The following is a 27,605-nucleotide window of genomic DNA, read 5'->3' as shown; positions in this document are numbered from 1 at the left end:
ATCATTTATGCCGTGGATTGAACTCTTCTGTGAAAGTGGTTTCATTGATGAATGTGGACAATTAAATAAAAGATTAGAGTCAGCAATTTGTAAACATAACTGCTTTTTTATGACATTAATCATACAGTTGTGGATCTCCAGAAATATATATTTGTATGCATAAGTTCTATATTGAAATATCCAAATTTGGAATCCTTTGGATAACTTATTTTTCATCAACTAGAAATAATATTAAAACTTAAAAGATTTATTACAATTTAGATTATTTGTCCTAATGGCAAAAATGAATTCAAATACATTTATTAAAGTATAACATGCACAGGAATCCTTATTATTCTACTACTCAGTGATTTATCTTAAACAGAACACATGCTTGGACCTACCACAGGGTCCAAGAAAATGAACTAAAAATAACAATCTGGAAACCCCTCTCCTGAAGACCTGCTCCCTAACCACCGCATATCTGTCTTGCCAAAGCAAATAATCACCTGGTTTTTAGCAGCCCCAATTAGTGCTGCCTGTTTCATGAATGGATTCATGGAGGGCCATTCAGTAGGAATGGTTGTGTGTGTGGCTTCTCTGGCCCAGCATCACATTTGCAACGCTCTCTCATGTGCTTTCATGAAGCAGTTCATTTCTTTTCCCTGCTCGGTGATGCTCTGCGTGAATACGGCACATCTGTCAATTCTACTGCTGGTGGACACTGGTGTGTTTCCAGTTTGGGGCTATTAGCAATAAAGCCACTACAAACATTCTTGTTGATTTCTTTTGGTACACATGTATAGATATTTTAGTTAAGTACGGACCTACAAATAAAATAGCTTGGTCATAGTAACTGGGTATGTTCCAATGCAATGCATGTCACCAAAAATTTCAGCTAGGAGGAAAAAGCTCAAGAGCTCTATTGTACATGTTGACTATAGTTAATAACAATGTGGTAATGCTTGAAATCTCTAAGACAGCAGATTTTAAATGTGTTCACCACACAAAAAAAGATAAGCAGCTAAGGTAACTGATACACCAGATAGCTTGATTTAGCCATTCTACAATGCATGTCTGTGGATTTCGCTATTCTACAATGTGTGTCTGTGTGTATATGTATATATAAATAAAATGTGGTACACCACAAATACATATAACTTATCAATTAAATTTTTTTAATTCCAAAAATTTTTTCAACTAATATACAACCCAGCCACAAGTTTAAAAGAGTTTTAATTAGATGTCCTTTCTAACACTTGATTTTGCCAGTCTTTCTTTTATATATTCTGGTTAGTGAGTAATGCTATTTCATTTTTATTTATTTTGGTCTTCTAATTATTAAAAGGCCTGAAACCATTTTCATATATGTTTATTGAAAATGTATATAATCAGGCTGGGCTCAGGGGGTCATGCTTGTAATCCCAGCATTTTGGGAGGCCAAGATTGGTGGATCACTTGAGGTCAGGAGTGTGAGATCAATCTAGCTAACATGACGAAACCCCGCCTCTACTAAAAATACAAAAAAATTAGTTGGACGTGGTGGTGGGCACCTGTAATCCCAGCAGGTTTACAGGAGGTTGAGGCAGAAGAATTGCTTGAACCTGGGAGGTGGATGTTGCAGTGAACCGAGAATGTGCCATTGCCCTCCAGCCTGGGGTACAAGAGTAAAATTCCATCTCAAAAAAAAAAAAAAAAAAAAAAAATAGGCGTGGTAGTGGGCGCCTGTAATCCCAGCTACTCCAGAGGCTGAAGCAGAAGAATTGCTTTAACGCAGGAGGCAGAGGTTGGGGTGAGTCAAGATTGCGCCACTGCCCTACAGCCTGAGTGATAGAAGCAAAATTCCATCTCAAGAAAATAAAACAAGACAAAACAAAACAAAAAAGAAAAGGTATATAATCATATTTTCAGGGGTTTGCTGTGCAATTTTTTATACTTTTTCTACTGTGGTAACAACCCTTCTAAATGATCTTCAAGAAGTTTTAAAAAATAAATTCTTGATATATATTTTGGGATTTTGCGAGTTAAAGGTATAAATACCTTCACTTTTAAGAAAGAGCTTGTTGCCAGGCATTGTGGCTCACACTTGTAATCCCAACACTTTGGGAGGCTGATGAGGGTGGATCAACTGAGGTTGGAAGCTCGAGACTAGCCTGACCAACGTGGTGAAACCCCATCTCTACTTAAAATACAAAAATTAGCAGGCTGTGGTGGCACGTGTCTGTAATCTAAGGAAGCTGAGGCAGGAGAATCCCCTGAACCAGCGAGGTGGAGGTTGCAGTGAGCTGAGATTGCGCCATTGCACTCCAGCCTGAACAACAAGAGGAAAACTCCGTCAAAAAAAAAAAAAAAAAAAAAAAAGAAAGGAAAGAAAGCTTATTAACGGCTAATCAATCATTGGTGATACGCTTTAGGTAATATAGAAAAAAATAGTCTTTTAACATAATTGTATTACATATACTTTTGCCTTGTATTTTTGTTAGAGAATGGGTCTAACTTTGGGTCAATATATGTGTTCACTTATTTTTTTTTTTAATTTGAAAGAAACCTGAAACTTACACAAAGGATGCAACAGAACTACAAAGGATAGCCAGGTTCCTCTTGGTCAGATTGACACACTGTTAACATTTAATCCTGCTTATTTTATCATTTGCTTTTTCTATACACAATTTTTCTTGACTCATTTAAATGAGGGTAAATTTCATACATAACTCTTTTTTTTTTTTTTTTTTTTGAGACAGAGTTTCACTCTTGTTGCCCAGTCTGAAGTGCAATGATGTGATCTTGGCTCACAGCAACCTCCACCTCCCAGGTTCAAGCGATTCTCCTGCTTCAGCCTCGGGAGTAGCTGAGATTAGAGGCAAGCACCACTATGCCTGACTAATTTTGTATTTTCAGTAGAGACGGTGTTTCTCCATGTTGGTCAGGCTGGCCTTGAACTCCCTACCTCAGGTGATCCGCCTGCCTTGGCCTCCCAAAGTTCTGGGATTAGAGGCGTGAGCCAATGCACCCAGCCCACATTATTCTTCCTTACCTTTAAATACTTCAATATGCATTTCCCAACAATAAGCATATTATTAATACTCTATATAACCATAATATAGTTAACAACTGCAGTAAATTTAACATCAATACAATACTTTTATCTACTTTATTGCTTGTATTCCAGTTTTGAAAAACTAAACCAATAATGTCTTTGGGGGACTTTCTCTCACACAAGACCTAGTCAAAGATCCTGTATTGCGTTTGCTTGTCTTGATTCTTCAGTCTCTTTTAATTTGGAACAGTTATTCAGCCTTTCCTTGTCTTTTGTGACATTTTTGAAGAATGCAGTCCTTTTAATAGTCCTCATTTTGGGGTGTGTCAAATATCTCCTCATAATTAGATTCCAGTTATGCATTCCCAGCCAGAATAATACACACATTATGTTGTGTCCTTCTTGTGGTATCACATCTGAGGCACACAATGTCTATGTGCTGCTTACTGATTATATTAATTTTGATCACGGATTCAAAGTAGTTCCAAGTTCTTCCACTATATAATTATTTTTTTGCCTTGCAACTGCTGATCATAACAAGCAATCTCTGGAAAAGATATTTGAATTCTAATCAAATACCCTGTTCCTCATCAAAATTTCCCCTTAGATTTAGCACCTATTGATGATTCTTGCTTGAATCAGTGTTTAGTGTTATGGCTACAAAATGATAGTTTTCCAGCTCCAAAATTTCCTTTGCCTTTACATGTTGGTATCAGGTATTTTGCTGTAAGCAAGGGTCCTCTGTTAACGCTCATTTATTTACTTACTATCAATGTGAACTCATGAACTACTTTTTCAATGGCTTGCAATTCGTCCTCGTTTTGCTTTGCTGCTCAAATTGTTCTTCCTGTGTCTTTGTGACCTACCCTCATTTCTTTGAGTACTATTTTTTTTTTTTTCTCCCTGAAATAGATGTTCCAGGATCTTCATGGAGTTTCTTTTTCTCAGACCTGGAATCAGCCACTTTTCTGAGGAGCCTTGGTTCCTTTTAGTAGAAAGTGGTATCAGAAACCAAGATCTGAGCTCATTGAAACTGAGGTGTTATTGCTTTTGGTTCAAGCCATTCTCCTAGACTCAGCTAGGAAATGTGTGTGCTAAGGTGTAAAAGGGATGTGTGGCTGCAGGAGGTTATTTTATGTGTTTGTGAGTTTTGCTTATTTGCTAAGTTGCCTGTCTACAGTAGAGAGTTCTGATTACCTAGATCCCAGTTAATTTCTTTGGTTAGCAAATCTGTGATTAATATGAGTGGCTATGAGGCTGTATGAAAATACAAAATAGTGCAGAAAAGTTAACACAGCAAGCCCGAGCCTGCTGTCTTTAGAAAGACTTGCTTGCAAGGTTGGCCACTGGCTGGCATCTGGGAACTGTAACTTCGGGATTGTTCCCACAAATCCCAGAATTGATGAGTGGATCACTGCTCCTAAACTGCCTGTAAAAACAATGCCATTTATGTTGAACACCTGCTTTCCTTCTGGAAGTCTGGCATTTTGGTACATGCTAGACAGAGAGTGCTTATGTGACTAGCACCCAATAAAAACCTTGGGTTTTGAGGTTCTACTGAGCATCCCTGATAGACCACATTTCACACATGCTGTCACAACTCGTTGCTGGGGGAACACAGCAAGTCTCCTGTGACTTCACTGGGAGAGGACTCGTGGAAGCTTGTGCCTTGTTTCCTCCAGACCTTGCCCCATGAGCCTTTTCACTTTACTGATTTTGCTGTGTGTCCTTTCACTGCGGTAAACCACAGCCAAGCGAATGACAATATGCTGAGTCCTGTGAATCTTTCCAGTGAATCATTGAAACTGGGGGTGGTCTTGGGGATCCCCAAACATGTATAAAAGAAAATGTGATGTTTTTATCAAAAGAAAACAGGACTATTTTTTCTCTTAGAGTGAAATGTGTGCTTGTTTCAGAATATAAAAGATAGTAAAGGACAAAACCAGAGAGGATGCTGGAAGTTTTAGAAGGTTTGGGTGAAAGTGAACGTGTGCTTTTTAATAGCTGTGAATACCAGAATGAAGAAATAAAATGTATTAAAATTCTGACAAAAGCTGGCTTGATTTTGACGGGTTTATTCATTAAAATCTTTGTGAAATCTTTAATACAAAATATTACATTTAAAAATATTAAACTTTTGTTCTCTTCACTTAAGTGATAGTTTGTTCAACAAGAGAAAGGGAAAGATCATTCTTTTTTTTTTGAGACAGAGTTTCACTCTTGTTACCCAGGCTGGAGTGCAGTGGCGCGATCTCGGCTCACCGCAACCTCCGCCTCCTGGGTTCAGGCAATTCTCCTGCCTCAGCCTCCTGAGTAGCTGGGATTACAGGCACGCGCCACCATGCCCAGTAATTTTTTTGTATTTTTAGTAGAGACGGGGTTTCACCATGTTGACCAGGATGGTCTCGATTTCTTGACCTCGTGATCCACCCGCCTTGGCCTCCCAAAGTGCTGGGATTACAGGCTTGAGCCACCGCGCCCGGCCTATCATTCTTTACCTTCTGTGTAATCTGCCCAAACAGTAGAGATTGTCTCATCAGAACATGGTTTTGTGCTTTGTGCTGTTATGCTTTTCATTATATATATGTATGTATATGTGTATATATATATGAATATATTCATATAAATATATTACATATTCATATATTATATATATAAAAGACATATAATGTCCCTCTCCATAAGTTTTATTGACAAGGCAGCAGGGTATTCCCCTGTATGTTGCTACAGAATACTGTATATTACTACAGAATACAGACTACAGAAGGGAATTCTCTTCTGCCTTGTCAGTAAAACTTATGGAGAGGGACAGCTCATATGGCTCTGGGTCCCAAGACTGGCTAGTTGGGGTCTAGAAAGAATTACACAAGGAAGGAAAGAAAGCAAGCTTCCAACCTGAGTCATCTTCTAATAAACACATATTTTTAAAAGTGAGAACACATCTAAGAAAATGAAAATTGAGAGACTTTTAATAGATAATTGATCTAGTTAACTGTCAATCAATTTGAATGATGTTTAGTATTCTTACATTATCATTTTTACATTTTGGGTGGTATTACATTGTCTTCCCCCAAACCAGATAGAATTAAAAACTTACACAAAATCAGATTTTTACCACATTTTGCCTAATATTTAAGACAATAATAGTTTTTTTTTTTTTTTTTTTTTTTTTGAGACAGAGTTTCACTCTTGTTGCCTAGGCTGGAGTGCAATGGCATGATCTCAGCTCACTGAAACCTCCATCTCCCAGGTTCAAGCCATTCTCCTGCCTCAGCCTCCCGAGTAGGTGGGATTACAGGCATGCGCCACCATGACCAGCTGACTTTGTATTTTTAGTAGAGACAGGGTTTCTCCATGTTAGTCAGGCTGGTCTTCCCGCCGTCAGGTGATCTGCCCACCTCGTCCTCCCAAAGTGCTGGGATTACAGGCGTGAGCTACTGCACTGGCCCATTTTGCCTAATTTTAAGTGTGTTTTTTATACAAATTTCATTCCTTCCTTCCCCCTCAATTAGCCCTACTGAGTGGTGCCTATACCTGGCCTGGGAATTCAGCACTACTTATTAGACACTACCTTCCTCTACTGCTTAACCTTCTTGCAGATACTCACGGCTGCTGAGGGTATCTCCCATCCCATCATTCCAGAAGTTGTGAAGCCAGATGAACAACTAAAAATGGGATTGGTATCCTGAATGATACGGAAATATTTTATGGTTGGTCCTTTATTACATTGTAGGTTGGTTTTAAAATATGCTTTAAAAAAGAAATATTTAAAAGCAATTAACAAAAGTTTCAGACAATACATATACAAACATCTTTATTGACAAGTGAGCCAATAAGAGCACATTTAGTTCATAGATAATAAAAAACATTTGAAATGCCGAACGTTAAAATGTCCACGATTCATGTTGCAGTACAAACATGTGGCAAGTTAAACATCAGGCATAAAAAGGGACAAATAATGACATGCAAAGGGCCAGAAATCTCAAGCCCTTTAACGCTATTTAAAATGCTATTCAACTGCAAACTTCAGCCTCTGGAAACATCCCAAGTAGCTACTGGTTAAGTGATACTCAGTAGGAAAAAAAATGGTTCTGGAAGGTCTCAAGGAGGCTGTGTAGAGAACAGCACCAGATGGATGCAAGAGCAGAAAGAAGTAAAGTCCCATCTTTACGATAAGCCAGAGAGAACAGGATGATCACAGTTCTTCATGGATAAACAAAAGATGTGGAAAACACACCCACCCCTTAAGTAACTTCTACTGATGCATGCTCAGCCACTTCTCTATGGAGACAAGGAGAGAGAAAGAGAGCACCAAGTAGGAGTGGGGGATTCTTATTTATTGTCTGCCAGTTCCTTTAATCCTTATGACAACCTTATGAGAGGCCAATGATGTATTTCCTTTGTTGAAACCTAATACAGATAAAGAAACTGAGACTCAGAGTAGGGAGTTTTTCAAAGTCACAAGACTGCCTAGTGGGAGTGGCAGAATTCATACTCAACTCTGGAAAGCCCATGTTGGTCTTCCTTCCTTAGTCAAATTTTGGGCCTCAAATGAATTTCTTTTCACTCAAGAATTTGGCAAATTTCAATAACTTGAATTTTCTTGACAATGCATAGTAACATCCTAGAGTGAGAAGTATTTTGATGCATCATTTCCCATCTCTTTTATTTATCTGACCCCACTTATCTCTTGATAAGTTCAATTTTTCCATTCCACCTAATTTCTCTGACTGGTTTAAACCTTCTATCCCACTTCTTGATGAATGCTCTAGAACAGAGGTCAGCAAATATTTTCTGTAAACAGTGAAATAGTAAATATTTTAGGCTTTTGGAGACAATACAACCTACTATGGGCTATATCTCTACCAAAGTTATATGATGAAACTTAATTCTATGATGATATTAGGAAATGTGGCCTTTTGGAGGTGATTAGGTCATAAGGGTAGAGCTCTCATGAATGGGATTAGTGCCCTTATAAGGGGCTGAAAATACCAGAGCTCTCCCCTTCTACCATGAGAAGACACAGTGAAAGGTAATTTAACCAAGAAGCAGAACTTCGCTAGACCCTAAATCTGTTGGCATCTTGATCTTGGAATTCCCATCCTCCAAAACTGTCAGAAGTAATTTTCTGTTGTTTATAAGCTGCCCTTTTTGTGATATTAAAGCCCAAAGGCACTATCTCTGCTGTAGCTACTCAATTCTGCCATAGGACACAAAAGCAGTCAAAGACAACATGTAAATGAGTCAGTATGACTGAATTCCAATAAAATGTTCTGAGAAATAGGTGGTGGGCCAGAGTTGGCCCATGAGTTCATACCACAGATTGTCAATTCCTGTTCTAAACCATTAGTATTGAAGACTAAGGTGATAAAAGAGGTGAGTTCCTTTTTTTTTTTTTTTTTTTTTTTTTTTTTGCAACAGTCTTGCTCTGTCAGCCAGGCTGGAGTGCAATAGCATGATCTCAGCTCACTGCAATCTGTCTCCTGGATTCAAGCAATTCTCCTGTCTCAGCCTCCTAAATTGCTGGGACTAAAGCTGCATGCCACCATGTCTGACTAGTTTTTGTATTTTTGGTAGAAACGGGGTCTCAACATATTGGTCAGGCAAATCAAAGAAGGTTACCATAGTAGAGGGATAACAATGATATAAATCAATAATGAACATAATCCATGTGAACATAACTTAGAATGATCTGTAAATATTATACATCCTAGTTACAGTCATCAAATTGGACAGCAACTTGTTGGGAGAGGAAGAGAATCCTAATGACTTTCAACCCTGCCTTTTTGTTTTTTTTTATGGCTAATATAAAAGAAATGACAGTCTGGAGGAATTACACCATATGCATATCTAGATCTCTACTTGGGACTCATAGAGTAATAAATAACAACACTATGTCTTCCTGATAAGGATATAAGCCCTCAACCTAACCTACCCAGTAAGAATTTCCTTACAAAGTGAGAGGCTACAACAAAGCTCTGACATAACCCAGAGTGGGGAAAACTAGAATTTACAATGTTTGTACTGCTACCCACTCTCAGGGACTTCTTGAATTTCCACAAATAGCTATTTGAGAGGTTGGAGATTAAAATTTTAAAATTGCTGGCTAAATTTTATAATTATCAAATTAATGCACATAAGAAACCTGTCTATGGCTCAAAACTATGCATTATAAATGAAATTAGATGCATAGAGAATTGGTCCTCACATGCATATTATGGATGGGTCTTCCACCTAAACAATCAAGTACTTAACACAGTGATAAAACCAACTTACATTTTTTCACATTCAGTAACTTTTTAGGGCTTCTCTTCAGTGTGAACTCTTTGATGTCTGATGAGAGATGAACTGCACTTAAAGCTTTTCCCACACTCAATACATCTAAAGGGTTTCTCTCCGGTGTGTGTTCTCTGATGTTGAATAAGAGCTGATGAATGAATGAAGGCTTTTCCACACTCACTACATTTGTATGGTTTCTTTCCAATATGAATTCTTTGATGTTTAGCAAAATTTGAGCTCCGGCTGAAGGTTTTCCCACATTCACTACACTCATAGGGTTTCTCTCCAGTATGAATTCTCTGATGTTGAACAAGATGTGTGCTCTGACTAAACGTTTTTCCACATTCACTGCATTCATATGGCTTTTCTCCAGTATGAACTCTCTGATGCTTAGTTAGGGATGAGCAATGGCTAAAGGCTTTCCCACATTCTTGACATTTATAAGGTTTCTCTCCAGTGTGAGTTCTTTGATGTTTAATGAGTGCTGATGAATGAATAAAAGCCTTATCACATTCATTACATTCATAAGGCTTCACTCCAGTATGAATCAACTGATGCTGCACAAGATGTGTACTTCGATTGAAACCTTTCCCACATTCATTGCATTCATAAGGTCTCTCTCCAATGTGAATTCTCTGATGTGTTGCGAGGGATGAGCTTTCTGTAAAGGTTTTCTTGCATTCATTGCATTCAAAGAGAATTCTAGTATGAGTTCTCTGATGTTTAGTTAAATTAGCTCTGTGGCTAAAAGATTTTCCACATTCACTGCAGGTATAGGGTTTCTCTCCAGTATGGACTCTCTGGTGTCGAATAAGCACTGAATGGTAGGTGAAGAGTTCACCACAATCATTACATTTATGAGGTTTTTTCTCTTTATAAGTTCTCTGCTTTTTCATTAAGTTTGATTTTTGTTTCAATCTTTTTTCAAGTGTATGGAAGGCATAAGATCCTTTGGGAACTCTGTCTTCAGTGATAAGGACAGACTTCTGATTGAAGCTTTTCCAATACACATCATGCTCATGGTCTGTTTCCTCAGAGAGTGAATGCATGTGAGTGAACATTTCTCTCAAATGTCTCTCCCCATCTCCTTGCTGATTCTCTAACCAATTTTCACATTCAAGAGCTGCTTCCAAGTTGGAGTCACAGACACTATTTCTTGTCAGTCTGTCTATTATTGCAACTTTGCATGATTCTGCTTTGGAAAAATCTTGCACTGAAGTTGAATCCTTGCTCTCTGGTCTAGCCTTCATGTCTGAAAGACATTGGAAATGCAAATTTCCTTCGTTTTCTGTGCTCAACAAAAAGGCAGTTCTGTAATAGGTAAGAGTTAATGAAAGTGAAAAGCATGCCTTCAAGGAGCAAGTGGATTTGACTCGTAGATGATTTGCAAAGAGAAACAAATGGAGGGAAACAAATGCTCAGAATATGCAGAGAAAATGAGTACATTCTATCCAGAAGAGTCAGAAGATGGGAAAGATGACAAGAAATGTAAGAGCAGAGATGCCAATAAAGATAAAGCAATATATCCATGGATGAGCAGCCAATGAGTACATAGATCAGGATAGGGAAAAACAACATTTTATAGTGGACATACTTGTTGTAATAAATTTCTAGGCACAGAACCATCTCAGTGTAGAGTACAGTTATGGCTTCTAAATTTTCAATATTCCAATCCTACTCACATCCAAATATGTATTCCATTGCCAGTTTAATCTTCCTAACAATGCTTTTGTAACATTTCCCTGATCAAAAATCTCCTAAGATCTCCTAAAGGCATAATGACAAATATATGAAATGATACATGCACAAGGCTATTCATTGAAGTACTAATTGAGGTAGCAAAAGACTGATAACATCTCACATATCTTACTATACAGGAATGATTGAACATATAGTGAATACATACAATGGAGTACTATGCAACTCCTTAAAAAATGACAAAGATTTTTATATATTGCTATAAAGTGTCCACCAGGATATATTAGCTTAAATAGAAAAAGCAAGATATAAATAAGCATGCACAGTTTGCTACTTTTTTATAAAACAAAAAAAGGGGGTACAAATTCATACACTATTTTGTTACATTTTCAAATACAAAAACAAAAAAGGATAAATGGAAAACTAGTAAAAATTGGTACCTATAGGAAAAACATCAGAACAGGGGAGAAAAGGCAGAGATGGGAACTTAACCTCTCTAAATATATCTAATATAAATATAGTAGAATTTTTATATCAAATATAAAGCTGATTTATAGAAATTATTATTTTTTTCTGAGACAGAGTTTCATTCTTGTTGCCCAGGCTGGAGTGCAATGGTGTGATTTTGGCTCACTGTAACCTCCACCTCCTGGGTTCAAGTGCTTCTCCTGCCTCAGCCTCTCCAGTAGCTGGGATTACAGGCATGCGCCACCACGCCCAGCTAATTTTGTATTTTTAGGAGAGACAGGGTTTCTCCATTTTGGTCAGGGTGGTTTCAAACTCCAGACCTCAAGTGATCTGCCCCTGGCCTTCCCAAAGTGCTGGGATTAAAGGTGTGAGCTACTGTGCTCAGCTGAGATAAAATATTTTAAACAGTGTAGTTCAAAGAAATAAACAGAGGAGTAAAATAGAAGAGCAAATACAGAAATAAAGCATATATAAGAATAAAAGAGAATATGATGGTGATATTTCAGTCAGTGAACAAAACATAATTTGTTTCTCCAGTGATGCCATGGCAACTGATTAACTATTAGAAGAAAATTAAGTTAGATGAGTCACTCATTTCATACACTCAAATAAATTCAATTCCTTCATCAATTCATCTTCTATTCATTTTATTCAACAAATATTTATAGAATATTTTCCATGTACTGGGCTCCAAACTAGTCACTGGGGAAAAACAGTCACTATGCACATAGAGGAAAAAAGAATTCAATTTAACATTCACAAGCAAGATGTGAATTGCAGTTCTGCCACTTACTATCTGTGTAATACTGGGTAAGTTATTTAACCTCTCTACTTCAGTTACGTTACATGTAAGAGGGGGCAATGACAGTACCCATCTCACAAGGAATGCTAGCAATACCTACATTAATGAGCATTAAATGCAAATATTTATGAAGCACTTAAAACTCTGACATAGCATAGTGTTTGTTAAATAAATAAAACATAAATTGATACAAGACTTGTATAGGTAAGTAGGGGTAAAGATCTTCAAGTATGGTCTATGAACCCCTGGGAAACTGTAAGTTGAAAACTCCTTTCGAAGTAACATTTAGGTGTTACTTGCCTCTTTCATTGTCTCAACATTTTCAATGATGTTGTAAAAGTAATGGTAAAATTGCTAACAACTTAGCACAAATCAAGACAATGATACTAAACTTACTAGCAGTCACTGTATTCTTCCCCATTATGTACTCTTGGTTTAAAAAAAAAAAAAGCCAGTTTTATTTTAAAATGTCTAAGGAAGCATAAACATTATTAATTTCATTGGATTTCAACCCTTGAAATGCCTTTTTTTTTTTTTGAAACACAGTCTCACTTTGTCACCCAGGCTGGAGTGCAGTGGTGCAATGTCGGCTCACTGTAACCTCCACCTCCCAGGTTCAAGCAATTCTCCTGCCTCAGCCTCCTGAGTAGCTGGGACTATAGGCATGTGCCACCACATCTGGCTAATTTTTGTATTTTTAATAGAGATGGGGTTTCACAGTGTTGGCCAGGCTGGTCTCAAACTCCTGACCTTGCGATCTGCCCACCTCAGCCTCCCAAGTGCTGGGATTACAGGTATGAGCCACCACGCCTGGCCAAAATGTCTTTTTAACATTCAGGGTTAATGAAATTGGATATATTTGTAAGACAATTCTGTTTACAGCAAAGAACGATAGTCATCTTGAGGAAAACCACTATGTAATCATTTGAGTTGTGAGCTGAACCTACCACTTGTTTCAGAGACCACCATTTTCCCTGAAAGAATGACTGAATGAGGCCGGGCGCGGTGGCTCAAGCCTGTAATCCCAGCACTTTGGGAGGCCGAGGCGGGTGGATCACGAGGTCGAGAGATCGAGACCAACCTGGTCAACACGGTGAAACCCCGTCTCTACTAAAAATACAAAAAATTAGCGGGGCATGGTGGCACGTGCCTGTAATCCCAGCTACTCAGGAGGCTGAGGCAGGAGAATTGCCTGAACCCAGGAGGCGGAGGTTGCGGTGAGCCGAGATCGCGCCATTGCACTCCAGCCTGGGTAACAAGAGCGAAACTCCGTCTCAAAAAAAAAAAAGAATGACTGAATGGCAAACTATGTTATCTAATTTAGGTATTTCGCAGACAGTTTCAGGCAGAAATTACGAGTTGTGGAAAACTTTTATCTACCACTAAGAGCTTGATGGCTTCCTAAAACTTCTGATAAGGTCAGTTATGACACTAAAAGTTATAATATTTTAAAATATTGCACAATGTAAAGTGTCAATATAGATCTGCATAACTTAGTGAACCAATAGTGTTCAAAAGATTGACAGATTTTAATATATGAAAAATTCATGGATGTTGGTTCAGATTCCACATTGCACCTAGTCTTTCAGAAAGTACCACTTGTTCAGTTTTGGAGCTATTTCAAAGAATAGCTATAATGACCTGAAAAGAATATAAAATACTCCTTCCTTTTCCAACTTATATCTGTACGATGCTGGATTTTCTTCATACATGTCAACCAGAACAATGTATCATATCAAGATGCATTCAGAAGCAGTTGTGAGAATATAGTTATCTTCTATTTATGAGATTTAAACAGATTGGCAAAAGTATAAAACAATTCCATACTTCTTAATAAAATTGTTTTTTGTTAAATAAAATAGCTGGGTTTTTTTAAATAAAAATTATACTATGGTAACATGTAACAGGTTTTAACTGTTTATTTCTGTTTTTCTTTTAAGAGATGGGTCTCACTGTATTGCTCAGGCTGGTCTCTAACTCCTGGGCAACTGACTCATCCACCTTGGCATCCCAAAGCACTGGGATTACAAGTGTGGACCACCACACTTGGTCAAATTAGCTAGTAACTTAAAATTTTTCTCAGTTTTAACTTGTTGTATAGTAACTATTGGTAGACACAACCCATATAAATGAAACACCTTTAGGGTCTTTAATAATTTTTATAGTTACAGTAGGTCCTTTAATGCCAAAGCATTCAGAATTGCTACACTAGAGCACAGAGACGGAAGAAGAGTTAGCTGTGAAATGAGGCTGGGATAATGTGTAAAAGGCAGATTTCACAAGATTCTGTAGATCTCCAAGGTTTTATCTGTTACCCTAAAGGCAGTGAGAAGCCACCGAACATGTTTCAGAGTGATGACAAGATCAGATTTGATTATGAAAATATCACTGTCACTACAATCTTGAGAATGAAGTATTGAGGGCAAAGGTGGAATCAGAAAGAGTATCACAGTATTCCAGGCAAACAAAAAATATATAAAGGGAAATTAACAGTGAAGAAATACTTAGAATATAATTAAGTAAACACAGTGATGAATTGGATAAAGAAAAGGGGAAATGTAAAGACTGTTCAAAGGTTTCCGGCGTGTACAATTTGATGACAATAAGTACCATTAAAACAATTACTGGAAAAGGATCCCAACTCGGGGTGGGAGATGGGAAATTTAGACTTATTTTAGACATTCAGTTTTAAACATGTTGTATTTGGGACTCATTTTGAAAGAAGGTAACTGGTTGTGGGAAGGATGAGACTAATGAAGGAGTAAGTAAAGGCTGCAAATGGTTGATCAGTTGGCCAAATCTGACCTTTGACACATTTTCTTTGGCCCACACTGTTTATACAAACTTTTAAAATTAGTTACCGGCCGGGCGCGGTGGCTCAAGCCTGTAATCCCAGCACTTTGGGAGGCCAAGGCGGGTGGATCACGAGGTCGAGAGATCAAGACCATCCTGGTCAACATGGTGAAACCCCGTCTCTACTAAAAATACAAAAAACTAGCTGGGCATGATGGCACGTGCCTGTAATCCCAGCTACTTAGGAGGCTGAGGCAGGAGAATTGCCTGAGCCCAGGAGGTGGAGGTTGCGGTGAGCCGAGATCGCGCCATTGGACTCCAGCCTGGGTAACAAGAGCAAAACTCCGTCTCAAAAAAAAAAAAAAAAAAAAAAAAAAAGGAAAAAAAGAAAATTAGTTACCCATGTTTAAAAATAGAAAGATTACAGATAAATGAAAATTTGGGCTTTCTCTTTTGAAAAAAACTGGAAGCATACCGAATGACAACAACCACTTAGAGCAGGGATTGGCAACTACAGCCTGCTGTCTACTTTTCTAAATAAATTTTTACTGGGACGCACCCACTCATGCACGTATAACATTCATGCACATATTGTCTAGGGCTGCTTTCATGCTTCTGCAGCAGACTGAGTGACTGCAGAAGCCTAATTATTTACTATCTAGCCCTTTACACAAAAAGCTTGCCAGCCCTTGAACTAGAGCTAATGAAGTAACAGCTATTTCTTTCAGTTGAGGCCTCTACTCCTCTAGTTCACCAGTTTCCACCATTTTTGCTTAACTCACTGATATTTCCTCCTGTCCCATGTAAGTACTCAAGTTTCTGACTACATGCATACAAAAGGAAGGAAGATTAAAATCAAATTTTGAGCAATTTAAACACTTAATTGTTCATAAAGAAGGCAAAGAAGATACACTCAGAGAAGTAAGAGGCAATTCCAAATGGATTAAGAATTTAAAGAATTTGGCAGGAGATCCAAGATGGCCAATTAGGAGCAGCTCAGGATTGCAGCTCCCAGCGAAAGCCTGGAGGGCGAGTGCACGCTGCATTTATAGAAGGATTTTTATTACCTACAGACCAAGAGATTCCCAGATGGAGGAGCCCCACGGGTCACCAGCACAGCTGTTTTGGCTGGCACAACTGTTTTGGCCAGCGCAGCTGTTTTGGCCAGTGCCCCACCGCCACGGATCTCTGCACAAAATATACAGTCCAGGTGCCATTTTAGCTGGCGACTGGGGCTCCTGGGAGACAGAGTCACCCATTCAACTGACAAAAAAGGGGACTGAAATAGGGAGCCGCCCAGGAGATTCCTGGACAGAAAAGCAGCATGAATCTCAGCATGGCTGTTTCAGCCAGTGCAGTGGGTTGCCACAGGGGAAATCACACAGATGCCGGTGCCTCTTCAACAGGCGACTGGAACACCTGGGAGACAAGGTCACCTTTTCAACTAAAAAAAAAAAAGCGGGGGTCTGAGGCAGGGAGACAGGTAATCAGGCTCAGCTGGTCCCATCCACACAAAAAAACAGCAATCTGAAACGTTCTGGGTTGAGTGTTACACAGCAAGCACAGCTGAACCAGGGACAGTCCAGCTCTGTGGAGGAGGGGTGTCCACCATTACCAAGGCAGTCCACTACTACGAAGGTAATCCACCATTGCTGAGGCAGCCTGCCATTGCTGGGGCAGCCCACCATTACAGAGAGAGTCCGCCATTACAGAGGTGGAACGCCATTGCTGAGGCAGTTCTAACTACATCCATACAAACAGGACTGCAGGGAAGTTCACATGGCAGCTGGGCAGAGCCCACAGCAGCTCAGCAAAGCCTCTGCAGGCAGACAGTGACTAGGCTGCCTCCTCACTGGGCAGGGCAGCCCTGAAAAAAGGCAGCAGCATGACAGAAACTTATAAACAAAGCCCTAACTCCCCAGGACAGAGCATCTGGGGAAAAAAAAGGGAGGGTTTATGAGTTATACTGCAGCAGACTTAAACATACCTGCCCAGCAGCTCTGAATGAACAACGGAGCTCACAGTTCAGCACTTGAGCTCCTATAAAGGACAGACTGTCTCCTCAAGCAGCTCCCTGACCCCCATATATCCAAAGAGTCACCTCATAAAGGAGAGCTCAGACTGACATTGGGCAGGTATCCTTCTGGGACAAAGACAGCAGAAGAAACTGGCAGCAACCCTTACTGTTCTGCAGCCGCTGCAGGTGATCCCAGGCAAGCAGGGCCTTGAGTGGACCTCAGCAGTCCTATAGCAGAGGGGCCTGAATGTCAGAAGGAAAACTAAGAAACAGAAAGAAATAATTTCATCATCAACAAACTGGATGTCCACTCAGAGACCCAATCTGAAAGCCAACAACTACAAAGATGACAGGTGGATAAATCCACAAAGATGGGAAGAAACTAGAATAAAAAGGATGAAAACACTGAAAACCAGAACCCCTCTCCTCCTACAAGGGATCACAACTCCTCACCAGCAAGGGAACAAGGCTAGATGAAGAATGAGTGTGATGATTGACACAATCAGGCTTCAGAAGGTAGGTAATAAGAAACTTCACTGAGCTAAAAGAACATGTTCTAATCCAATGCAAAGAAACTAAGAACCTTGAAAAAAGATTTGATGATATGCTAACGAGAATAAACAACTTTGAGAAGAATACAAGTGAATTGATGGAGCTGAAAAACACAACACGAGAACTTCGTGAAGCATACACAAGTTTCAACAGCCGAATTGACCAAGCAGAAGAAAGGATATCAGAGGTCAAAGATCAACTCAATGAAATAAAATGAGAAGGCAAGATTAGTGAAAAAAGGGTAAAAAGGAATGAACAAAGTCTCCAAGAAATACGGGAATATGTGAAAAGACCTAATCTACGTTTCATATGTGTACCTGAATGTGATGGAGAGAATCAATCCAAGCTGAAAAATACTCTTCAGGATATTATCCAGGAAAACTTCCCCAACCTAGCAAGGCAGGCCAATATTCAATTCCAGGAAATACAGAGAACACCGCAAAGATATTCCTCAAGAAGAGCAACCCCAAGACACATAATCATCAGATTCACCAGGGTTGAAATGAAGGAGAAAATGCTAAGAGCAGCCAGAGAGAAAGGTTGGCTTACCCACAAAGGGAAGCCCATCAGACTCACAGCAGATCTCTCAGCAGAAACTCTACAAGCCAGAAGAGAGTGGAGGCCAATATTCAACTTCCTTAAAGAAAAGAACTTTCAACCCAGAATTTCATATCCAGCCAAACTAAGCTTCATAAGTGAAGGAGAAATAAAATCCTTTATGGACAAGCAAGTACTCAGAGATTCCATCACCACCAAGCCTGCTTCACAAGAGCTCCTGAAAGAAGCACTAAACATAGAAAGGAACAACCAGTACCAGCCACTCCAAAAACATACCAAATGGTAAAGAGCATCAACACAATGAAGAAACTGCATAAACTAACAGGCAAAACAGTCAGCTAGCATCAAAATGGCAGGATCAAATTCACACATAACAATATTAACCCTAAATGTAAATGGGCTAAATGCCCCAATCAAAAGACACAAGCTGGCAAATTGAATAAAAAGCCAAAACCCATCGGTGTACTGTATCCAAGAAACCCATCTCACATGCAAGGATACACAAAGGCTCAAAATAAAGGGATGGAGGAAGATTTACCAAGCAAATGGAGAGCAAAAAAAAGCAGTAGTTGCAATTCTCATCTCTGATAAAATAGACTTTAAACTGACAAAGATCAAAAGAGACAAAGAAGGACATTACATAATGGTAAAAGGATCAATGCAACAAGAAGAGCTAATGATCTTAAATATATATGCACCCAATACAGGAGCACCCAGATGCATAAAGCAGGTTTTCAATGACTTACAAAGAGACTTAAGACTCCCACACAATAATAGTGGGAGACTTTAACACCCCGCTATCAATATTAGACAGATCAAAGAGACAGAAAATTAACAAGGATATCCAGGACTAGAACTCAAGCCTGGACCAAGCAAACCTAATAGACATTTACAGAACTCTCCACCCCAAATACACAGAATATACATTCTTCTCAGCACCACATCACACCGACTCTAAAACTGATCACATAATTGGGAGTAAATCACTCCTCAGCAAATGAAAAAGAACGGAAATCATAACAAACAGTCTTTCAGACCACAGTGCAATCGAGATAAAACTCAGAATGCAGAAACTAACTCAGAATTGCACAGCTTCATGGAAACTGAACAACTGGCTCTTGAATGTTGACTGGATAAACAATGAAATGCAGGCAGAAATAAAGATGTTCTTCGAAATCAACGAGAATGAAGACACAACATACCAGAATCTCTGGGACACATTTAAAGCAGTCTCTAGAGGAAAATATATAGCAATAAATGCCCACATGAGAAGCAAGGAAAGATCTAAAATCAACACCCTGTCATAAAAACTGAAAGAGCTAGAGGAGTGAGATAAAAAAAAAAAACAAAACTCAAAAACCTAGCAGAAGACAAGAAATAACTAAGAGCAGAACTGAAGGAGATAAACACACAAAGAACCCTTCAAAAAATTAATAAATCTAGGAGCTGGTTTTTTGAAAAGATCAACAAAATAGACCACTAGCCAGATTAATAAAAAAGAAAAGAGAGAATAATCAAATAGATGCTATAAAAAAGAATAAAGGGGATATTGCCACAGATTCCACAGAAATACAAACCATCATCAGAGATTATTACAAACAACTCTCTGCACATAAACTAGTAAACCTGGAAGAAACAGATAAATTCCTGGACACTTGTATCCTCCCAAGCCTAAACCAGGAAGAAGTCAAAACCCTGAATAGACCAATAACAAGGGCAGAAGTTGAGGCAGCAATTAATAGCCTACCAACCAAAAAAAGCCCAGGTCCAGATGAGTTCACAGCCAAATTCTACCAGACATACAAAGAGAAGCTGATACCATTCCTTCTGAAACTATTCCAAACAATCCAAAAAGAGGGAATCCTTCCCAAATCATTTTATGAGACCAACATCATCCTGATACCAAAACCCGGCAGAGACTCAGCAAGAAAAGAAAACTTCAGGCCAATATCCATGATGAACATAGATGCAAAAATCTTCAATAAAATATTGGCAAACCGACTGCAACAGCACATCAAAAAGCTTATTCACCATAATCAAGTAGGCTTCATCCCAGGGATGCAAGGCTGGTTCAACATACCCAAGTCTATAAACATAATTCACCACATAAACAGAACCAAAGACAAAAACCACATGATTATCTCAATTGATGCAGAGAAGGCCTTTGACAAAATTCAACAGCCCTTTATGCTAAAAACCCTCAATAAACTAGGTATTGATGGAACATATCTCAAAATAATAAAAGATATTTAAGACAAACCCACAGCCAATATCATACTGAATCGGCAAAAACTGGAAGCATTCCCTTTGAAATCTGGCACTAGACAATGATGCCCTCTCTCACCACTCATATTCAATATAGTATTGGAATTTCTAGCCAGAGCAATCAGGCTAGAAAAATAAATAAAAGGTATTCAATTAGGAAAGGAGGAAGTCAAATTGTCTCTATTTGCAGACAACATGATTGTATATTTAGAGGACCCCATCGTCTCAGCCCAAAATCTGAAACTGATAAGCAACTTCAGCAAAGTCTCAGGACACAAAATCAATGTGCAAAAATCACAAGCATTCCTATACACCAATAACAGATTTAAAAAGAGCCAAATCAAGAACGAACTGCCATTCACAACTGCTACAAAGAGAATAAAATACCTAGGAATACAACTAACAAGGAACGTAAAGGACCTCTTCAAGGAGAACTACAAGCTACTGCTCAACGAAATAAGAGAGGACACAAACAGATGAAGAAACATTCCATGCTCATGTTTGGAAGAATCAATATTGTGAAAACGGCCATACTGCCCATAGTAATTTACAGATTCAATGCTATCCCCATCAAGCTACCAATGACCTTCATCACAGAACTGGAAAAATCCACCTTAAACTTCACATGGAACCAAAAGAGAGCCCGCATAGCCAAGTCAATTTTAAGCAAAAGGAACAATGCTAGAGGCATCACACTACTGGACTTCAAACTATACGACAAGGCTACAGTAATCAAAACAGCATGTTACTGGTACCAAAACAGAGACATAGACCAATGAAAGAGAACAGAGGCCTCGAAGGCAACACCACACATCTACAACCATCTGATCTTTGACAAACCTGACAAAAACAAGCAATGGGGAAAGGATTCCCTGTTTAATAAATGGTGTTGGGAAAACCGGCTAGCCATGTGCAGAAAGCAGAAACTGGACCCCTTCCTGACACCTTACACTAAAATTAACTCCAGATGGATTAAAGACTTAAACATAAGACCCAACACCATAAAAAACCTATAAGAAAATCTAGGCAAAACCATTTAGGACATAGGTGTAGGCAAGGACTTCATGACCAAAACACCAAAAGCATTGGCGACAAAAGCCAAAATAGACAAATGGGACCTAATCAAATCCCACAGCTTCTGCATGGCAAAAGAAACAGTCATTAGAGTGAATTGGCAACCAACAGAATGAGAGAAAATTTTTGCAATCTACCCATCTGACAAAGGGCTGATATCCAGAATCTACAAAGAGCTAAAACAGATTTACAAGAAAAAGCAAACAAGCCCATTCAAAAGTGGGCGAAGGATATGAACAGACACTTTACACAAGAAGACATACAGGAGGCCAACAAACACATGAAAAAATGCTCATCATCACTGGTCATTAGAGAAATGCAAATCAAAACTACACTGAGATACCATCTCACACCAGTTAGAATGGCGATCATTAAAAAATCTGGAGACAATAGATGCTGGAGAGGATGTGGAGAAATAGGAACACTTTTACACTGTTGGTGGGAGTGTAAATTAGTTCAACCATTGTGGACGACAGTGTGGTGATTCCTCAAGGACCTAGAAATAGAAATTCCATTTGACCCGGCAATCCCATTACTGGGTATATATCCAAAGGATTATAAATCGTTCTACTGTAAGGACACATGCACACGAATGTTCATTGCAGCACAGTTTACAATAGCAAAGACCTGGAACCAACACAAATGCCCACCGATGATAGACTGGACAGGGAAAATGTGGCACATATACACCATGGAATATTATGCAGCCATAAAAAACGATGAGTTCATGTCCTTTGTAAGAACACGGATGAACCTGGAAATCATCATTCTCAGCAAACTGACACAAAAACAGAAAATCAAACACTGCATGTTCTCACTCATAGGTGGGTGTTGAACAATGAGAACACATGGACACAGGGAGGGGAGCAGCACACACTGGGGTCTGTTGAGGGGAAATAGGGGAGGGACAGCGTGGGGTGGGGAGTTGGGGAGAGATAGCATGGGGAGAAATGCCAGCTATAGGTGATGTGGAAGAAGGCAGCAAATCACACTGCCATGTGTGTACCTATGCAACAATCTTGCATGTTCTTCATATGTACCACAAAACCTAAAATGCAATTAAAAAAAGAATTTAAAGAATTTACACAACCTTGGGGTAATGAAAAATGTTTTAAGCAGTACTGAAAAGGCAGGAAAAAAAAATGTAAAACATTGAATTTGTAAATCAAAACATACAGCAAAATTGAAAGGTGAAAACTAGAAAAAAATACCTGTAACATATCAAAAGGTAAAAAACTCATATATAAGGATCTGTTAACAGATCACCATGAAAACTGCAATACCCCAAAAAACGGAGATGGGTGGTCAGTGGGCAAGTCACAGAAACTGATAGGTCTATGAGGGGAAAGGGACATATTTATAATCACAGGTAAAGATTTTAAAACTCTTTCAATATTCAAAAGTATAACATTTTTTAAAAAAAGAGAATATCCAGGAAGGATTTTCTTTATGAGCTATAAATACTACTAAGTATAGTAATTAGAACAGTATGGTATTAGACATAGACAGACAAGTAAACCAGAGAGACAAGAAACAGAACCAAGTACACAGGGGAACTGGGTTTACCAAAGCTAGCATCACAAATCAGTAACAGAAGGTTATTCAATGAACAATCCTGGACTTACTGGCTTTAAGCAAGGAAAAAGACAAAATTAGTTTTCCTATTTCTACCATAAACAAACATACATACCCATAAAACAAAATGGAACATTTTGGAATAAAATAAAGATTATCTTTCTGACACTGGGATAAAGTACGTAGAGAATTAACAAAAAAAAAAAAATGTTTAAAAAAATCAAATTCTATATTCCTAAGACACCAGAAAATAAAATAAGCCAAAGATTGGAAGAACCAATTTCTTCTCACTGATTTGCAATGCTACTTCTGTCATATATTAGCACCAAAAATAGATGAAGGATCCACCAAATCAAGAGAAAAGCCCTATCTCAAAAAATAAGCAAAGGGTATCAACAGGTAACTCAAAAGAAGAAACTTGAATAGCTATCACATATGAAATGCTGAAACTCATATTTATCACTCAGAGAAATAAAAATGTTAAAACATCCATTTGCATCCATCAGATTGACAAAAATTAACAAGTCTGATAACTCAACTTTTGGCAGCTCCTGGTAAAGCTAAACATGTGAGGATTTAAGATCTACGAATTGTTCTTCCAGTTATCTCCCTAAACCAGCTCTCAAGATGAACATTAGGAATCAAAGAATGATTACTGCAACTGCTACTAATGGCAAAAAAACAAACTGTTCAGTTTATTCACACAATGGACTTACTGCTCCACAGTAGTTGAAATGAATAAACATTATTCATACATATTAACATAGATTAATATCAAAATACACTGTGAACATTAAAAAAATTAGACTACATAAGAAAAGGTACAATAATAAAATATACATATTGCTTTATATACATATGTATATATGTCTCTGTGTATACACACATATACACAAACATTGAAATCATCCACACCAATTTCAAGATACAGTGATTGCTTCTAGGGAAGAAAGAGAATAAAAGGGGTTTCTTTTTTTGTTTTTGTTTTCTTTTTTGAGACAGTCTCCCTCTTTTGCCCAGGCTGGAGTGCAATGGCATGATCTCGACTCACAGCAACCTCCGCCTCCTGGGTTCAAGATTCTCTTGCCTCAGCCTGACAAGTACTGGGATTACAGGTGCCCGCCACCATGCCCGGCTAATTTTTTGTATTTTTAGTAGAGATGGGGTTTCACCATGTTGGCCAGGCTGGTCTTGAACTCCTGACCTCAGATGATCCACCCACCTCGGCCTCCCAAAGTGCAGGGATTACAGGTATGAGCCACTGCACCTGGCCGAAAATAAAAGGGCTTAAACTGAATATGTAGCATGTCTCCTTTCTTAAAAAATAAAAGATACCACACACGTCAAAAGGGTGGTTAAATGAAAACGAGCAATATTAAGTGTTGATAACCATGTGGAACAACTAGAACGCACACACTCTGCTGCTGGGAATGTAACTGGTGTAATGACTCTAGAAACCTCTTTGGCAACATCAACCAAAAGTGAATATGTATCTATCCTATGATAAAACAAGTCTACTTGTATGCATATATCCAAAAGAAATGCATATATTTATTCACCAAAAGGCATTAAAAAAGTGTACATAGCAGCATTATTCAGACAGCTAAAAACTGGAAACTATCCAAATACTCATCTTCAGGAGAATAAACTGGTATATTAACAAAATGAAAGATTACGTAACAATGAAAATGAATAAACTACCATGACATGCAACGACGTGGACATATCTCACAGCTAATGCTCAGTGAAGGACGCCAGATACAAGGGTATATACAACACGATTCTATTTACAGACAGTCCAAGAACCATCAAAACTTGGTGCTCTAAGTTAGGATAACATTATCCTTGGGAGGAGGGAGGGGCTGAAAGAGGGGGCACAAGAGTTCTTCTAGGGGTGCTGGTGAGGCTGTTTTCTTGATTTGGACAATAGTTATATGAATGTGCTAAATTTGTGAAAATTCATACAACTGTATAATTATGAGTTTTATATTGTAAGAAAAAGGAAGAAACAAAAAGAGGCAAACAAAGCAAAACAGGAGTATGTGTCTAATCTCAGTGGATATATGAATGTTATTTTATTTTCTGGACTTCTGTATATACTTAAAATGCTTTAGAATTTTTAAAAAATTAAAAAATAAAGGTGCACAGGCACTTCTAATATTCTTTGTTAAGCATTGTGTAATTATGAATTTTATATTTTAAGAACAAGAAAGGAAGAAAGAGAAAGAAAAGAGGTAAACAAAACAAAATATGAGTATGTGTCTAATCTCACTGATAGGTATACGAATGTTATTTTATGTTTTGGAATTCCCTATATATTTATAATGCTTGAGAATTTTTTAAAAAATTAAAAAATAAAGGCGCACAGGCACTTCTAACATTCTTTCTTAAGCACTGATAAGTATCATTTCTTTGTTGTCCTGCTAGGCTATCATTTCTGAAGACTCCCATCTATGTGACTCACCTGAATAGCTGTTTTTAGGGGCTTTTCTCTCAAGCTTCAATGGTTCTTTTCCATTCTCCAAGGTGTAGTTGTCAGGTTTGGAAACTGGAAGCCCTATTCATTTAAAAAAAAGAAAAAGAAAGAAGAAAGTAATAGGAGTAAGTTATTTGTGAACTTTTTCTTCCGGTAGGTTGAATTGTTAGATATTCCTTAGTGAATTCCAACTTTCTTTATTTTCTTAATTTATAAAAATTTATTTTTTATTTCTAAAGTTAATGGGGAGTAACTATAGTGCCCAGGCAGGTCTCGAACTTCTGGGCTCAAGGTATCCTCCCACCTCTGCCTCCCTAAGTGCTGGGATTACAGGCGTGAGCCACCATGCCCAACTTTCATGGTCCCTGACCTGCTGGACTTAAGTTATTTGTAACAGGTATCAACATCTAAACCAGAATATGGTCTCAACCTCTTGATCTACAAAAACAAAGTATTACAGGAAAAGCTGAAGTAAGGAAGGATGGACCTCTAAATGAATATCTGCAGTAAGTGTCTGGGCCTGGTAATGAGTTCAACTAGATTTGCAAATACAAATATTTTCAACCATCAGAAAAGAAAGGAATTTTTCTTTATTTCCTTATTGTGTGAGGAAACTTCAGAGAGATGTTGAAAAGTGGTCCTTACCCCAGAAAAGGAGGAAAAAGTGGGACCTCAGTGGCAGCACCACACAATTGTAATGGTGGTAACTTAAGTTTTTATCTTCTAATGTTTTCCCTTTCCTCTTTCTTCAGTTACTAGAAGTCACTTTCCTAGGGGATTTTTTTTACATAAGGTTTGGGAGGGGCTAACCGTCCCCTCCACCCATCATACAAACATATGCATGCATGTGTGTACCAGCATGCACAATAGTAGGCCCAGGATCTAAAACTGGCCACAGAGTACTCAATCTCTCTGGCTCTAGAGACTGTTTCACCGATGGGCATCTGACTTTATTTGCTGAAACGCCAAGGACAGAAGTAGTTTCTTTTTTAACTTAGCTATCTAACTGGAAGAATAACAAAACCGTGGGCTGCCACTTGCCATCTTTGCCACATGGGGAAATCCTAAGAATAAAGCTAATACAGGTCCTGGCATGGTGGCTCACGCCTGTAATCCAAGCACTCTGGAGGCCAAGGCAGGCAGATCACCTGAGGTCGGGAGTTCAAGAATAAAGCTAATACAGAGCAAAACCAAGCCAATTGGTCAAAAATAAATCAATTAAGAAATAAAGGAAATTCCTGATAATATATTTGGACCCTTGAAAAATCAAGATTTTTTTCCCCTTTAAGAGTGTGAGTTAAATTTCTGTCACTTAAATCCAAAGAATCCTGATACAAGACAAGCATAGACATTTCATCAAGAATCTAGAGCAGGAACAGATTTTCAACATAGGCCAAAAAGAATTAACTTTTTTTTTTTTTTTTTTTGAGACGGAGTTTCGCTCTTGTTACCCAGGCTGGAGTGCAATGGCGCGATCTCGGCTCACCGCAACCTCTGCCTCCTGGGTTCAGGCAATTCTCCTGCCTCAGCCTCCTGAGTAGCTGGGATTACAGGCACACGCCACCATGCCCAGCTAATTTTTTGTATTTTTAGTAGAGACGGAGTTTCACCATGTTGGCCAGGATGGTCTCGATCTCTTGACCTCGTGATCCGCCTGCCTCGGCCTCCCAAAGTGCTGGGATTACAGGCTTGAGCCACCGCGCCCGGCCAAGAATTAACATTTTTTGACTTCTGAATGCAAAGGTGAAGGCTTTGTTAAGCTATTTCACTGTCATTAAACCAATGATGTTCTCATAAGCAGATTCCAGAGTCACAATGAGAATCCATTCTTACATAGTGAGACCAGGTTCCTATAGTTCTCCAGCATCACATCCCTTTGTGCAGGATCCAGCTTCCCCCACTCCTCTGGTGTAAAGTCCATGGCCACATCCTTGAATGTCACTGTTTCCTAAGACATAAAACATTTTTTTCAACATTTTTCCCTTGTAACCTCTCTTTCTTCTCCCAATTTCTGCTGGCCCTGGAGCAAAAG

At 38.6% G+C, this 27,605-nt stretch overlaps 1 protein-coding gene across 3 annotated transcripts in view; it reads right to left on the bottom strand.

Annotated features, from left to right (window-relative positions):
* Nucleotides 1–2,686: 2,686 nt before the first annotated feature.
* Nucleotides 2,687–27,605, bottom strand: part of ZNF286A (zinc finger protein 286A) — a 30,637-nt gene continuing 5,718 nt past the window's right edge. For 2 of the 3 annotated variants that reach the window (XM_003929267.4, XM_074388203.1), the window contains 3 exons: nucleotides 27,407–27,521; nucleotides 25,562–25,654; nucleotides 2,687–10,547 (listed from right to left, as the gene is read on the bottom strand). In XM_003929267.4, coding sequence (XP_003929316.1) covers nucleotides 9,316–10,547; nucleotides 25,562–25,654; nucleotides 27,407–27,521 — 1,440 coding nt within the window. In that variant the 3' untranslated portion in view covers nucleotides 2,687–9,315. Of the gene's footprint in view, nucleotides 10,607–25,561; nucleotides 25,655–27,406; nucleotides 27,522–27,605 lie in introns of those variants that run through there. The other variant, XM_074388204.1, reaches the window with a different exon arrangement.

The sequence above is a fragment of the Saimiri boliviensis genome, chromosome 17, assembly GCF_048565385.1.
Source record: "Saimiri boliviensis isolate mSaiBol1 chromosome 17, mSaiBol1.pri, whole genome shotgun sequence".
NCBI lineage: Eukaryota > Metazoa > Chordata > Mammalia > Primates > Cebidae > Saimiri > Saimiri boliviensis.
This window is presented reverse-complemented; position numbering and strand designations above follow the sequence as displayed.